Here is a 15377-nt window from a genome sequence, read left to right on the forward strand (position 1 = left end):
AATGATATTACCCTGTGTGGCTGTGACCATCACACAGCTGGTTGTGATAACAGCTGGTTGTGATAACAGCTGGTGGTGAGAGTCAGTGTTCGGATTCACTCCTTCACCGTTCACCTCATAAATGTAAAGTAGTGTTTAAATGCTGACATTTTGAGCAAACAACCAGTTTTTAGACTGTATCAACGGCTCGGTTATTGGTCCCTGATCCCAGGGTGGTTCCCCTTTTATTAATAATTGTATTAATATTAATAAATGTATTTATGCTAATAATCTTTAATATTTCTAAAGATATCATATCTATATCTAATATACTCTGGAATACCTACCACCCAACGTACCCACCTGTTATTTATACCAGACCTCCCTAATGTAGCAGGCTACAACCGGTCTTGCTTTGAAGGCACACAAATTGCATTGCCAATGAATATTAGGTTAGAAAATACAACATTTGACCAATTCAACATGACTTCCGGTATAAACCACACCCACTTCTGGTCTTCTATCCGAATACAGATGGAGAGATGGATAACTTTGTTGGTTAAACAGATACAGATAATGATGCCTCTGTACACCTCTAGCAGACACATTGCAACAGCTGCATTTGTCCAAGGGCACTGTGGGGGCCGGACTTTCAAATAAAAAAAATAAAAGTAAATTTTTTCTTTTAATTTAGTTATTAGTTTAATATTTTCACTTTCTTACAAAATGAAAGTTATTTTTATTAGCCAATATCAGTGTGAACAGACTCCTAAGAACATGGAAAATCCATAATGATAACTAGATTTAGAAAATGTTCACAGGCTCTTCACTGGGAAGTGATGGTTAAAATCTGTAATTACAGAAACGTAATAGCAGAATGCAATCCTTTAATTCTTCAACTGCAGCTTGTGCTCGTTTATACAGGACAGTTACAACAGACTGACTAAAATCCACATGTGAAGGCACATGGTAGCGAGGCTCAAGCACTTTGAATATAAGTTTGAATTCTGTTTTGTCTACCATGGAGTGTGGTTGCATACACATCGATAAACCCTCTTCTAGCAGTAGTTGTTACTTTGGCTCTGTCTGAATCTGTAGTGGGAGTCTGCCTGAACACTGTGTGGAGAAGGACTCGCCGTCCAGTCTGTTTTTGTTTCATTCCGCTAATCAATACATTCAGGTGATGCCTACACCCAACTTCAGTTTAACAGTGTCGGCATATGGTCTGACACAAAAAGTTGTCCATTGAACTTGATTAACCCATGTTACCAGGCTAAACCAACAAACTACAGCTGAGCTGACAAAACTCCCGGTGTGTATCTTTTAACTCTTTAAACAATGTCGCCACAGTCACTCCTGGCTCACTTTACCTGAGTGGTTACTGTTGCCGTGGATGGGTTTACATTGTAGTAAATGGAAAGCCTGGTGCGCTCATACTGGCGCTAAAGGGGGCCATGGCGATATCACACACCGACAGCCTTGGCAAAGCCTCAGTATTTGACGGGCTTGCCAATCCTAAATTGGCATAAATTGAAACAAATTTGCTTCTTATACTAATTATGTCATGAAAAAAGTTTTGCTTTTCAAATGAGCTCGTGAACCCTTGATTTATGGCCCTGTTCAGACCTGGTATCAACATGCGTCCTCAGTGATCCGATCACAAGTGGACAGCTTTAGGTACGTCTGTTCACACATGCGTCTTCAGTGACCTCTTGTGATCCGATCTCACTTCCCCGCTTTATATGCAAATAAACAATTAGTAAACACATGGCTTATACAGCAGCCGTTGTGACGTAATACTACAGGAATGTCAGTAGTAATATCCTACATATTCGTTAATTCTGGTACATTGTATCAACATCAAAATAAAAGGTTGTTGTACCGGCGGTCCCGGGGACCTCTGCGCCGCCAGTACCGGCACGCTGCTTTTGCCAGACAACAGCGGGGTACAGAGCTCCAGAGAGCCGGGTGGACAGAGAACAGGTGGTCGGGCGGTCAGGTGTCAGCTCCGCGCAAAGCAGCGGAACAAAAACACCGACACATCTCCGACAGTATGATAATAATGCACTTCCTGTCTGTAGTCTGATAGTCTGTAGATATGTAGCCTATAAACAAGATCTATTTTAATAAAACACAGTTATACCGACAGGATACAGTAGAGCACAGAGGTCGTTTCCATGCTGACAAACGCCTGTGTCTCCCTGTTTATTCACCGGAGGAGATCCCAGCTTGACATCAGATGAGTATGCGGTCCTTAATGTGGCCAGGACACATTCACTACACACTGCTAAAAGAATGTGGTCATATGTGGCCCAGACCACCTCTGAATGTGGTCTGAAAGTACTTAGAGCTGTCCACTTGTGATCGGATCACTGAGGACGCATGTTAATACCAGGTCTGAACAGGGCCTTTGTTTATGAGTTTAAGGAACTGTTATCAATGCTACTTTTATTCTATTTTCCGTTCCATTTGGCCTTCATTGCTGCACATCATGCTAGACTCACATGGACAACACATGGAACAGTGCACTATTGAAAGTAACACAGTATCAAGATACAGATAAGGCAGGAGAGCGTTGGAAGGTACACAAGTTTCAAGGTCATCATTAGGTACGATACACTATGTACTCTGTAGAATGAGGTTGGTATCAGTTCACTGATTCCAGTAAGAAATTTGTGTTTACACAACTAATTCCACATCTTTTGTGTCATTTATCTCCCACATATCCAATAATGTTCAGGTTCAGTGTTGGGTTAATGTTACAGTCAACAGAGAGAAGTTATAAGTAAAATAGAAATAAGAAAAAAGTATGTAAAATATGTGCATTGCACTACAATATAAATAACAACAATAAATGTGGAATGTTTGCTATTAACATACCTCCTACTACTGATGCTGACGGTATAATGTTGAGCCCTGCCTGCCTTATAAAACTATTTGAAAAAAATACTGTGTAGGCACTATGGGTTTTGGTATTGCAAGTACCGTTTTTGTGTATTTTCTCTGTTCTTTTTTATTTGTTTACTGGTTATTTGTTTTATTGCAAGCTTTTAGGTGTATGATTAGATTAATTGATTATCAAAGTCTATATTTTAATCACATTTTATTTGAAGTTATATTTGTTTCCTTGAGTTAAAAGGGGGACTACACACAGGTGAGCGCACGGTTAGCCTGATGAGTTACACCATCACCCTTTTGATGTAAAGCTCAAATCAAACAATCGATAGAGAGTTTCAAAGCCCAGCTAATTCACATGGGGATAAAGTATGTTTTGGGATAATTTCTGTCTCAAAACTCAATTGTTTTTGTTTTTATTAGTCAAAGTTGATTGAAAGAGTTTTGAAAAATCTATCCTCTTTCTACATGCATTTGTCAGTGCAATTGCCACCAAAGTGCAGCCAAAAGGCCCTTAGAGTTTCCTTCTGGTTAGCCAAAGTGCCCCCGTGGTGCAAAACAATACTCTAAGACAGAGAAGGTTCTTTAATTATACTTTTTTTTTCCAATTTTCATTTCAGTTCAATTTGATTATGTTCAAATAATTTTAATGTAATGTAGTTCAGTTTAATTCAGTTCAATAAACTAGTCATCCTTACTAGGATAATAAAATATGCATAGGCACAAAGTTTTGACATTGCCAGAATTTTTATTATATACAATTAAAACATGTTAGTAATGAGGTCACCAGTCTGCTTCATACTTGTTAAACATTGAGACCAATGGTCTTACGGTCAAATGTCTTACAAATACATTCCACGAAGATCACAGACACACTATTTCAGTATCTTTCCATTTTCCAGGTCATTCCATTGTTTTCACATACACAATGTCATAATGTCAGGACTTAAGTAATGACATACGTCACACAAAATAAAAGTTACTTGAAAGACCTTACACTTTAATTGAAAGGACCTTTCATTAAACTTCAGGTCATATACAAACTTTAAATCCGTCTGCACTTTCCATGCCTTGGACTTCAGCTTTTCTTTGATCTGATTTTCATCAATCATTTTCTTCTTTTGAACATGTGTGTAAGTCAGGGCTGGACTGGCCATCTGGCATACTGGCGTTTTCCCGGTGGGCCGACGTCCTTTTGGGCCCATAAAACAGGTAAATCAACCCATTTTTTTTCCCTTAATTGACACTGGGCTGGCCCAATCGCTCTGTGTGGGGCAGCCACAGTGGGGAAGAGAGGGACAGAGATGAAGGAGGGAGTGGGTTCCCGTAGTGAACGGAAGCGGCACGCTATTAATCTCCGCAGGAGCTGAAGCCTGGCTGTTCACATCAGAAGCGCATTTCTCTGCTTCTTCTGATTCTCTGCTGTTTACTATCCATCTCTCTCTGTTTGTCTCTGTGTCTGTCTGTCTGCTTATATCTGTCTGCCAGGGGCGGGGCCAAAGTGGGGGGCGGGGCCAAAGTGGCCCCCCCCATCAGAGTCTGAATGTGATAGGTCCGATAAGACTGTCAAATTTACTTTTTACTTTTTTTAACCTGTTTCTGGCACTGTACAGCATGTATAATCCTAAAAAGGGACAGCAGGGGCAAACAAAAAAAATTATAATTGATGAATATTAGTTTATGCTAGATATTCACACGCAAAGTTTATGCCAATTGCGAATATGCAAATTATTCAGTTTTCTCTCCTGAAATTTAAATGTAAAATTAGAAGTTTAACATAAAAATGCTGTTGAAGTGTACTTATTATTTTGTTATTTTCATTGTTTTAAAATCACCAGAATTGAAACTCAAATTTTTCTGGAGGAGGACTCCCAGATCCCTCGCTTTGGTTTTGAAATCCTCACTATTTTTGAGGTCTCAAGGTTGGCAAGTGTGCATAACAACCACATTTGAAGGGATTTCCTCGAACAGAGCCTTCAACAAAACGTGGTACACACAGCACAAATGACCGGTGATAGGGCCAGTCTGGGCCAAAATGCCAGGGCCGATTTTTTGTCCCAGTCCAGCCCTGGTGTAAGTAATTAATTTTTCAGCTTTTTCAATGCAATGTTGTTCAGTTCCCTCCCTTTCAGGCAATACATTCCAGCTCTCAGCTCTTTAGCCTGATGCTTTTTTTTGTTCCGAAGTGTTTAGCAATGCAATTTCATCTGTCAGATATTAATGCAAAGCATTTCTTCTTTCAGCCTTTTCAGGAAATTCACTTCATTTTCCACTTTTGACAGTATTACAGCTTAAACTCCAGCTTTTCTAGCAATGTATTTCAGCTCATAGCTTCTTCAGATGATGCACTTCAGCTTCCAACTCTGCCAGTTTTACATTTCAACCTCCAGTTCTTTCAGCAGTGCAGTGCAATGTATTTGAGCTTAAACATATTTTAGGCAAGTCATTTCACATTTCTGCATTTTCAGCAAAGCTTTGCAATAACTTTTAGCAGTCAGCATTAGCACTCTGCGGCTCACGTTACCGTAGTTTCACAAGCATGTCGGGGAACTATGGTGGCCTTCAGGTAATGTAAAAACAAAAGTCTCTCTCTAGAGCCAGAGTTTGGTTTGTCCGTTCTGGGCTACTGTAGAAACATGGAGGAGCAACATGACTCTGTGAAGAGGACCTGCTCCCTATGGAGATATGAAGGACTCATTCTTAGTTTTAAGCTGATTATACACCAATGAATATTATATTTAATTTCTGCTAATAGATCCCACGAAATGTTGCACACTGTTCCTTTAAGTAAAGGATCTCAGTACTTCCGTACGGATGTGTTTCAGCGTACTAGTACTGTACGTAGATTTGTCAATAACCACTTTATTAATTAAACTTAGTTCATCATTGTTAATTACCTGTATGTGAAATTACAATATTTTCCACAATTTTGTGTGTTTTACGTTCCAACATATCATTTGTTCATTATCTACCGGAGACATAGAGATTCATTTTGGTGTCAATGTTAAAGAAATATAAGTGTTTCCTTACTTTGAATTGAGTCTACAAAACTATTGGTTATGTGAAACCCTACAAATACTTTGTTAGACAAATAACTAAACCATTTGTCAAGGTTGATAAAATGTTTGAGGCATAGATAACCGCAGCATGTTGGTGTTCCGGTTTTTGACCTCATCAGCCAACATGACTGTGAAGTCAGTGAATGGCAGCAGGCCTGGTGCTGAACAGACTGAGGCTGAAGGGACTGAGGAAGAGAGACAGAGAGGAATAGGATTTAGACTTCTTTCATTTTATTGACTCTTGCCATTGAGGTTCTGTCCTTTATATAAAAAGGGGGAAAAAAGTTTGGAAACTTGTGTTTGGTGGATTATTTCTCTGTTGTTACAATGCTAATTGGCATTGTATTTTAAATGGTTGGAAAGCCTGTTTATTTACCTTCACAATGATGTCCAACTTGTAAGGATCATGCATTTGTGGGATGAGCAGCACAGCTGATTATGTGGGTAGCGCCCAAGAAAAATGTTCCAAAATGCTGTGCCAATGGTAAACAGTGTATTCTCATAAGGCTACCAGGAAGCCTGCAATGACTGCCCTTCACCGTCAGGCCCGTTTGCGCTGGTGTCGACAACACAGACAATGGAACCTGAACATGTGGGGGAATGTCATGTTCAGTGATGAGTCCAGGTTCTGTCTGCGAATGTTGGATGGCAGGGTCAAAGTATGGAGACGACGTGAAGAACGCTGTGCTGATTGTTGCACCGATTGTGTCATGGTGTGGGGGAGGGGAGGGTGGGGGGGGCAGCATCTCCCTCACTGGCAAAACAAGGCTTGTCATCATTGAAGGCCATCTCAATGCAGTGAGATATCGGGATGAGATTCTGCAGCCAGTGGTGATCCCATATCTCCACAATCTGGGACCTAACTTCATCCTCCAAGAAACAACGCTCGCCCCCACAGAGCCAGGGTTATCACAGACTACCTCCACAATGTGGGAGTAGAGAGAATGGAACGGCCTGCCAAGAGTCCACACCTCAACCCAATTCAACACTTGTGGGATCAGCTTGGGCGTGCTGTACGTGTTAGAGAGACCAACACAACCACGCTGGCTGACCTGCAACTAATCCTGGTTGAGGAATGGAACGCCATCCCACAGCAACGTGTGACCAGGTTGGTGACCAGCATGAGGAGGAGGTGCCAGGCTGTTGTGGCTGCGTATGGATCTTCCACCACTACTGAGGCTCCTGACATATTGTATTAAATGAATTAAGTGTAAAATAGCCAATATGTCTTGTTTGTTCCTTGTTACTGATAGAGAGTTCAATCATCCAATCCACCAAACAACTCAAAACAAGAGTCAGTACCAACAGGAGAATACACTGTTTACCATTGACGGAGCATTTTGGCAAATTTTTCTTGGGCGCTACCCACATAATCAGCTGTGCTGCTCATCCCACAAATGCATGATCCGTACAAGTTGGACATCATTGTGAAGGTAAATAAACAGGCTTTCCAACCATGTAAATAAACAAGTTTCCAAACTTTTTTTCCCCAGTTTATTTAATCTGGAGGATGACATAAGAAACCAGAATGGCACTCGGAGAGCGCAGACCTCCGCCAAGCTGCCCGAGTACGATAGCCCACCCTCTCCGTTCAGCTTGCGCAATCATCAACGTGTATTCGTGTTTATGTTGAGATCAGCTGTACGTGCTGGAGCATCGTAAAACACTTCATTCAAACTGGACAGAAACAAAATGAAACTCACCTAAACCGTTGTCGTTTACTCTTACTTTGTGTGCTCTGGTCCAACTCAACTGTGATTTCACTGAGTTTAATGTGAAAGAACGCCAAATCTCTCTATCTCTCTCTGAAGGAAAGAGGCGGTGTGACGCGTCATGAACGCGTCATCAGTTACACTGCACATGTCTTAAAGCCTGTGGTGTAAATGCACAGGCTGAGAGGAGTTATTAAAAAAAAATCCCGAAGCTGGATCGTGATCCGGATTGTCACCAAAATCGAATGGATTGTTCATTGTGCCACCACCCACCCCTCCAAAACATTTCATTCAAATCCATCACGGACTTTTGGAGTAATCCTGATAACAGACAAACCAACAACCCAACCCCGGTGAAAACATAACTTCCTTCCTAGGCTTTCAGCCTTGGCGGAGGTAATCATACTTACTGTATGTCTGCACAATGGAGTTGGCACAGTCACACAGTCAGTTACTTGTTTCAGCTTATTGACCTGTTATTGCAGTATAGTTTTGATCCATTGCATTTCAAAAGTGCATTTTACATGGAACAAGAATATGGACACTCACCTCTTGATCTGCGTGGCGAAGGAGGACGAGCTTCTTACCAGCTTCTTAGAAGAGGAGAAAGAGGAAGAGAAGGAGTTTGGGACTTTAGGGGACTTAGGGGGTGGGAGAATGGAGCAGTCAGAGGCCTTGGACAGGTTTAACCTGAATAAGAAACACAAAGGACATTGGGCCTCATTAACCATCCGTTCTTAAGAAGAAATTACTTCTTAAAACCCACTTACGCATTTTTGAAGATTCTGACATTCACCATTTTTTTCTTATTTGTGATTTGTTCTTAGGTAAGAACACAGCTGGACGAGTTCTATGTTAACGGCTCGACGCACGCCACGCCACGGCACGGCACGGCATGGGGAGGGGGTTGAGAACGAGGGTGCTGTAATGTATCGATGTGTTCACTTCCTGCTAAATCAGTACCTAATATCGACGATGAGAGCAAATCATGGAGCAGTCTTTCTGTTAGAATGTCATGGTGGATCTGGTTGTTTACTAATGCACGATAATGAGTACTGCTAAAACCATGCTCATCGCACTAACTGAGTGCTAAGTAAAAAAGGCTGTTAGCGAATAAGAACAATAAGACTGTCGCTGTGTTAACAGGCTAAATATTAATTTTCTATACACTGTGAATCAATAACATGCGGTAATACATCTGCCGTATGCACCACTGTCATCGTCATCAGTTTATCGGCCCCGAGCAGAAAATAAATCAATAACAACAATAGTAGTTCAGAACATACTCATCACATTATGTTCTCAACACACCAGATGCCACTCAGCAGCCCTTTCTGTCAGATCAGGGCTGAGCATCAGCTGGTTCAGGTGTGCTGGAGCAGAGGGAACTGGAGCAGGTAGGGGGTCTGGGGGCCTGGGGGTCTGGAGGTCTGGGGGTCTGGGGGCCTGGGAGTCTGGAGGTCTGGGGGTCTGGAGGTCTGGGGGTCTGGGGGTCTGGAGGTCTGGGGGTCTGGGGGTCTGGAGGTCTGGGAGTCTGGGGGTCTGGAGGTCTGGGGGTCTGGAGGCCTGGGGGTCTGGAGGTCTGGGGGCCTGGAGGTCTGGAGGTCTGGGGGTCTGGAGGTCTGGGGGTCTGGAGGTCTGGGGGTCTGGGGGACTGGGGGACTGGGGGTCTGGAGGTCTGGGGGTCTGGAGGTCTGGGGGTCTGGGGGTCTGGAGCTGGGAACCCAGGGTCCATGCTATCGGCTAGAATAAATAGAATTAATGAAACATTATTTAAAAGTTTTCTGAATCTGCTCATTTGATTTACAGAATATGATTTTACATTGCAAACATTGCCAGAAGAATTCAATATTCAAAGGCTGTGATATGTGTACATAATAACATTATTATTTAACTATAGCAAATTTAGTTTTTAAGCTTTTTGGGCATTATCTATAGTAATTATAATGGTCCAAAATGATGTCAAATTGCATAGTTTTAGGTCAAAAACATTCAAATTTTCTTGGTGGAGGGCTCCCAAACCCCCACCCCAAATTTATACCGGCCCTTAGCTTGTGATGTTCGGGAGTTTTTTAATTGAAAAGACTTGTGTTGCCACTGTGTACACAGGCCTACTTGGCTCAGTGTCCTAGCTTTGTCTTGACATATTGTTGACGTATTGTCTTATAATGATGAGATTCATATGCTGTTGACTGATCAGGACTTGCTAATTAGGATCAACTGGCACACGCCTTCATTTTATGAGGACAATAGGATTTACCATTATAAGAACACAGGTACCAACAATTCTGCAGTTTAAGAAGACGTCATGAGTCTGACGTCGACTTTTCTTTGTACCTTTCTGAAGAACAAATATAAGAAAAAAATTTAATGACTTGAACTTGAACTGAATGAGGCCCAATCAACTGATTAGATCATATGTATGTTTGATAATTATCATTCATCTGAGCCTGCTGGCTTTGGAGAGAGCATAAGTTTCACTTTCAGTTCAGTTCCTGTCAGAAAGGAGGAGGAAAGGGCTGTCTGACGGCAAGACAAAGAGGAAAAATATTCTAAATATAGCGTACACTTGAACGGATATCAATTTTTTAAGGTGGGACTTTCTTTTAGGTAGCTGCACTACGTTTTTCTGCCGTCCCCGTCCACAGCACTGTCCTGCTTTGCTCCAGTACTCCTGTCTGTGTCTCGATGCTGGGGGCACGCCGGCCGTCATCTACCCTAGGTACTACATCTACTATGGATATGTACCTCATACAACCCCACTTTAAAACACCCGAACAATCCCTCTAAGATGAACTTTACCCTTATGAGTAAAGAGACACACACTGACTTGATTTTGTCACTTCGGAGGACATTGCATTGCAATCACTGGAGTATTTCTGAGAGTTAGATGAGAAGATATTATATTTTATATCAGTACTGATCTTCTCATCTAACTCTTGGAAAGAAAGTGAACAAGTGTATTTCTCAAAATGGCAAACTTCCTTTAACCATAACGACTACATAACCCCATCCCTAACCTTAACCCTATGTTAACCAAAGCCATGTTATCATCAGGTTGTACCTTGAGGAGGAGGAGGCTGATCTAGGTGGTCGTCTTCCTTTCAGCGCTCTCAGTTTGTCTCCCTGAGTTAGACTGCCTTCCTGGCCATCCTTCTACACACATGTACACACGGAAAGAGTGAGAGGGAGTAGGCTATCATCAGTATGAACAGAAAGCATGTTTCAAATTGGAAAAAAAAAAAGTATCATCAAAATGAATCACATTGTAAATATAAACCACACTGTTTCTAGTTTTAAATACAGCAATCCTCATTTTCAAAGGAGCTATAATAAACATGGCTGACCTCATCCAAGCTGTGTGATTTGTAAAGGGTGGTGTTGATTGACAGGTCATCCACGCGGGAGAGTAGGCGGGACATGGCTTCCTGTTTCCCTCCCTCAGAGTCAGGGCTGTGAAGCTGCTGCTGCTGTTGACGCTGTTGCTGTAGCTGCTGCCGTCGACTCAGTCTCTGCTGAAGGAGCTTCTGTTTGGAGCGATGGACGTCACCCTGGACCCACAAACTGTGCTGTCTCCTACACACACACACACACACACAAGGAACAGACAACTCTGTACATTGGTCTGTCAAGTTTTTGAGTCCGGTATGAATGCTGGTCGAAAGTCATTTCTGAGCACAATAATTGATGACAAATATCAAATGCAGAACAGTCTCCTACATCAGGTTTCATGTTGCACCAAGACAAATCACTGAGTAAAGGAGATTCTTATGGAAGGAAGCAAATATCTTACTACACACTTGCCTCATTTGTTAGTTTGTTATTTCTTCCAGTCATTTATTCGCAATACAACAAATTGACCATACTATGGAGCCCCCCTAGACCTCTGGGAGAACATTTTATTAACTCATTCCCACAAGTTAGTAACTCGAGGGAACAAGTTACTTCATAGAGCACTTCCTCCAGTCATTCCTGACAGTCAAGTCATTGACTTTGGTAAGGTTAGAAAGATATTGACTGATTCAAACTTCCTGGATCAATAACTCATAACCGAAGCGTTGTTAGAATGGTTGTACTCAGGCCAGCCATTAGGAATTATGGGCAGGGGGACAGATTTTCGAAATTGGGCCCCTCATCTACCCCGAATCCAAGTCGCCCAGTGTCATATGATACCATTATCTTCACTCCAACTTCAAAAATGAGCCCCCTAGTGGGTTTTATTTGCCAGTCTGCCTAGCTCCTCATCTTTGTACATTTAGCTTCGCCTGTCATACCTGCTGCTTCTCCAAAAGTTTTTTAATTGCCTCTCGGACCTTTTCATTTTCTTGATCTCTCTGTACTCTGGCTTTTATTTTGTTGAGCCCCCGATCAGGACTTTCCACAAGGATATGGAGTAGAAAGCCAGGGGGAAACAGTAGCCAGCTAGGGGGGCCGGGGGCATGCCGCCCCCGAAGATTTTTTTTTATAATAGCCCAATTTTGGTGACCTCTGCTACATTCTAATGCTACTATTCCATCATATACACTGATCTTAATTATCATATATTTTAATGAGTTTGCCTGTCTGATTGTAAACATGTAGCTAGTGAATCCAATGTTTCCCGTTAATTATGCCCGCCACAGTTTCATAATGAACCGACAATAGTTTTATATTTCTCCACGGGTGGGGTCAGTCGGTCGGTCGGCCGCTCAGTCTGTCCGGAAGATTCAACTCGGCGGGTGAATGACGACCGCTCGCCCGGTGTGGAAGGATCCCCGTCGGACCTCTCCTGGCGCATTTCCTCCGTGCGGTGCGCACCCCTCACAGCTTTCCGGGTCCAGTTTCGACCGAACCATTTTCACAATAACAGCGGGGTGGTGGGGGTATGAGATGATAAAGATGAAGGGTGTTTTAATGATACCAATATATTTATTTATCATAATATATTTAACTTTTACTGTCAGTGATATAGGTCAGTAAGTAAAGTGTTGTTTTTGATCCCATTTAAGGGTCAACCATAGACCTTTGCATTGGCCCCCCCTGGCCTTGGGCCCGGGAACAGCTGTACCCTTTGCCCCCGCCTGACGGGGGGCCTGGTTGTACTACAACATTTAGTTTGGAAAAATATGATTTTGCATAATTCTTTTGAAATTTTAATAGAAAAATATTCAATAACTTCAATATAATGCAGTTTGGTACCATCAAAATCACGTAACACATCTATGGTCTTTTCCTGATTATACTTATTAAACTAATTAAGACATTTGGTGGCACTACACTTTATAAAAGTGAAGTTATTGAATATTTTTCCCATTAAAAATTCACCAAAATTATGCAAAGCATATTTTTCCAAACTAAGTGTTGTAGTACAACTATGAGGAGACCATTGATGTGTGAAGTAATTTTGGTGGTACTACACTGTATAACAGTGAAGTTATTGAATATTTTTTATAGCATCTCTTTTCGGCGTTGCACTTTGTAGACGGTCCCTGACCACTCGTCTCACAGCCGGCTGCACATAGAGACCGATGTAATGTGTCCAGCTCGGAGGACTAAAGGCTCGTTGTGGTATAAATGAGTTTGTAGCTCGTTGTCTACCTCACTGCGGTTAGAAAGAGCCCTGGTTGGTGTTTGAACTATTTCTGTTATGAGTTATTAATCCAGGAAGTTGGAATCTGTCAATACTTTACCGAAGTCAATGACTTGACCGTCAGGAGTGACTGGAGGAAGTGCTCTATGAAGTAACTCGTGCCCTCGAGTTACTAACTTGAGGGAACAAGTTCATACAATTTTCTCATACAGTACCGTACAGTTATGAAAGTGGTTAAATAAAACAAAATCATTATATCAAAAATGAAACAAAATAAAAATGTAATATTTTCTGACCGAAAAAACAAAGTTGTTGGCTGAAGCCTGAGCTGATCGTGCCAACGTTTAATTATTAGCTAAATAAGATTTAACAGTGAACAGGACCACAAGTCTACAGCTATGCTAACAGCTATGCTAACAGCTCTGTGAGGCTGTGCTTCAGCACTGAGAAGCTATGTAATGAAGGCTAATGTCAGCATGCTAATAACATGCTCACGCTGACAATGCTAGCAATGTATGACAATGTACAGTGCAGTGTTTATCATGTTAGTTAAGCATGTTGGCCTCCCATTTTACCAGAAAGGATATTACATATGGAATCATAGTGGAGGATAAGAAAACTGAATTTCTGTTGAATATTTTAATTTTTTTTTCTTTTTTTTTTAAATCAAAAAACATATCAAGACACAACTTTATTGGCGTTTTCTATGAGAACCAGCACTACGCTGCAAATCACTGAAGTATATGGGGAAAAAAGCAGCAAAAAACTGTTCTTGTTTTTTTGTCTTTTATAGGTTATAATTCTGTTTACACTGTGCTCCGTTTTCTAAAGAGCTTATTACTGATGATGTATCACGTACCATATTGTTGCATTTTCTACTTCAATAAAGAAATGAATTAAACTTTTATAAGAAAGTTTGGCATGTTAGCACGCTGATTGGCGCTATAGCCAAACGTACAGCTGAGGCTGATGGGAACGACATGAGGTATTTAGTCATAATAAATCCAAAAAGTATTGGACAGATTCATATTTGGACCTGATGATGGTTCTAGATGAGTCAGGATATCAACATTACTACAAGTCATCCTTTGTGGACCATGAATGTGTTTCAGCAATCCATTTAATAGTTTAGATATTTCAATAAAAACTAATAATGTTGGCATGCTCATTATCAACATATGGCAGTTAAAGGATAGACTGGTTTTATTATATATGTTTGTCATTGTCAACAAATCCCATGAAAAGACTAAAGCTAACAATGAGTCTCTCTCTTAAAGGAGCAACATGTAGCACTGACAGCTAGCATTTCAAATGGGTGCTGCAGTCCACATTGAAAACATTAGAGCCGTGGCCCGTCTGCTGCTCCGGTGTGACTGATCACAGTTAACATGTGTTAGCATCACGTCGTTAGTATCAAGCCGTTAGCCACTGGCCACCGGCCACCGGCGGTAGCTGGAATCACTTCAGCTGCACACGGACCACAGACAGATGTGCTGAGGCTTTTCAGGTCGGTAGGATCTAACGTTAACATTACTGTATCTCTGTGGTTTGTTTTGCTTGTTTCCATGGCTGCACAATTTCTTTCATATGTGCCAACAGTGTGTATGGAATGGAAATGTCAAAGGAGAACATACTGGCTGTAGCATTGTTGTTGGAGAAGCCAGTATTTCAATTCAGCATGTTTCCTTAATCTCTGATGACATATCATGGTAATTTTATGATTTATTACAGTAAATATATTACACGTTGGTCCTTTAAAAAGTCACAGTAATTTTCTAAAACGGCCAGGACGAAATAGGACGAAAACAGGACGAAATAGTGCATTTGTTACGGTCTATTTTTAGTGGGGGATTAATCCACAATCTGTGAGAATTTATGGCACCAGGACGGTGAATGTGGGATTGAGGCAAAATAAACTACAGTGTGTGTGTTCATGGTGATGAAGGAACGTGTCACCCAGTGACACCATGTGGTAGTTTTTTGGACAACACTGGAGCTCTATGGCACAGAGGAATAAGACATATCAGGCTTAGACTTGTTGGTTTGGGTCATTTTGTGGGATGTATTGACAGCAGAAATCATACAGTATAAAAATTCACCAGCCCTATCTTTTAATCTCAAACTATAGCTGAGACTGACAGCAATTCATTTTGATGTATACTA

The 15377-nt window shown here is 41.4% G+C and overlaps 1 protein-coding gene across 1 annotated transcript in view; it reads right to left on the reverse strand.

Moving 5' to 3' along the window:
- Positions 1 to 5551: 5551 nt before the first annotated feature.
- Positions 5552 to 15377, reverse strand: part of LOC119499449 (dual specificity protein phosphatase CDC14AB-like) — a 33530-nt gene continuing 23704 nt past the window's right edge. The window contains exons 11-14 of the mRNA XM_037788768.1: positions 10993 to 11221; positions 10710 to 10801; positions 8195 to 8335; positions 5552 to 6118 (exon numbers count right to left, since the gene is read on the reverse strand). Coding sequence (XP_037644696.1) covers positions 6070 to 6118; positions 8195 to 8335; positions 10710 to 10801; positions 10993 to 11221 — 511 coding nt within the window. The 3' untranslated portion in view covers positions 5552 to 6069. The remainder of the gene's footprint in view (positions 6119 to 8194; positions 8336 to 10709; positions 10802 to 10992; positions 11222 to 15377) is intronic.

Source organism: Sebastes umbrosus, chromosome 12 (genome assembly GCF_015220745.1).
Source record: "Sebastes umbrosus isolate fSebUmb1 chromosome 12, fSebUmb1.pri, whole genome shotgun sequence".
Classification (NCBI taxonomy): Eukaryota; Metazoa; Chordata; class Actinopteri; order Perciformes; family Sebastidae; genus Sebastes; species Sebastes umbrosus.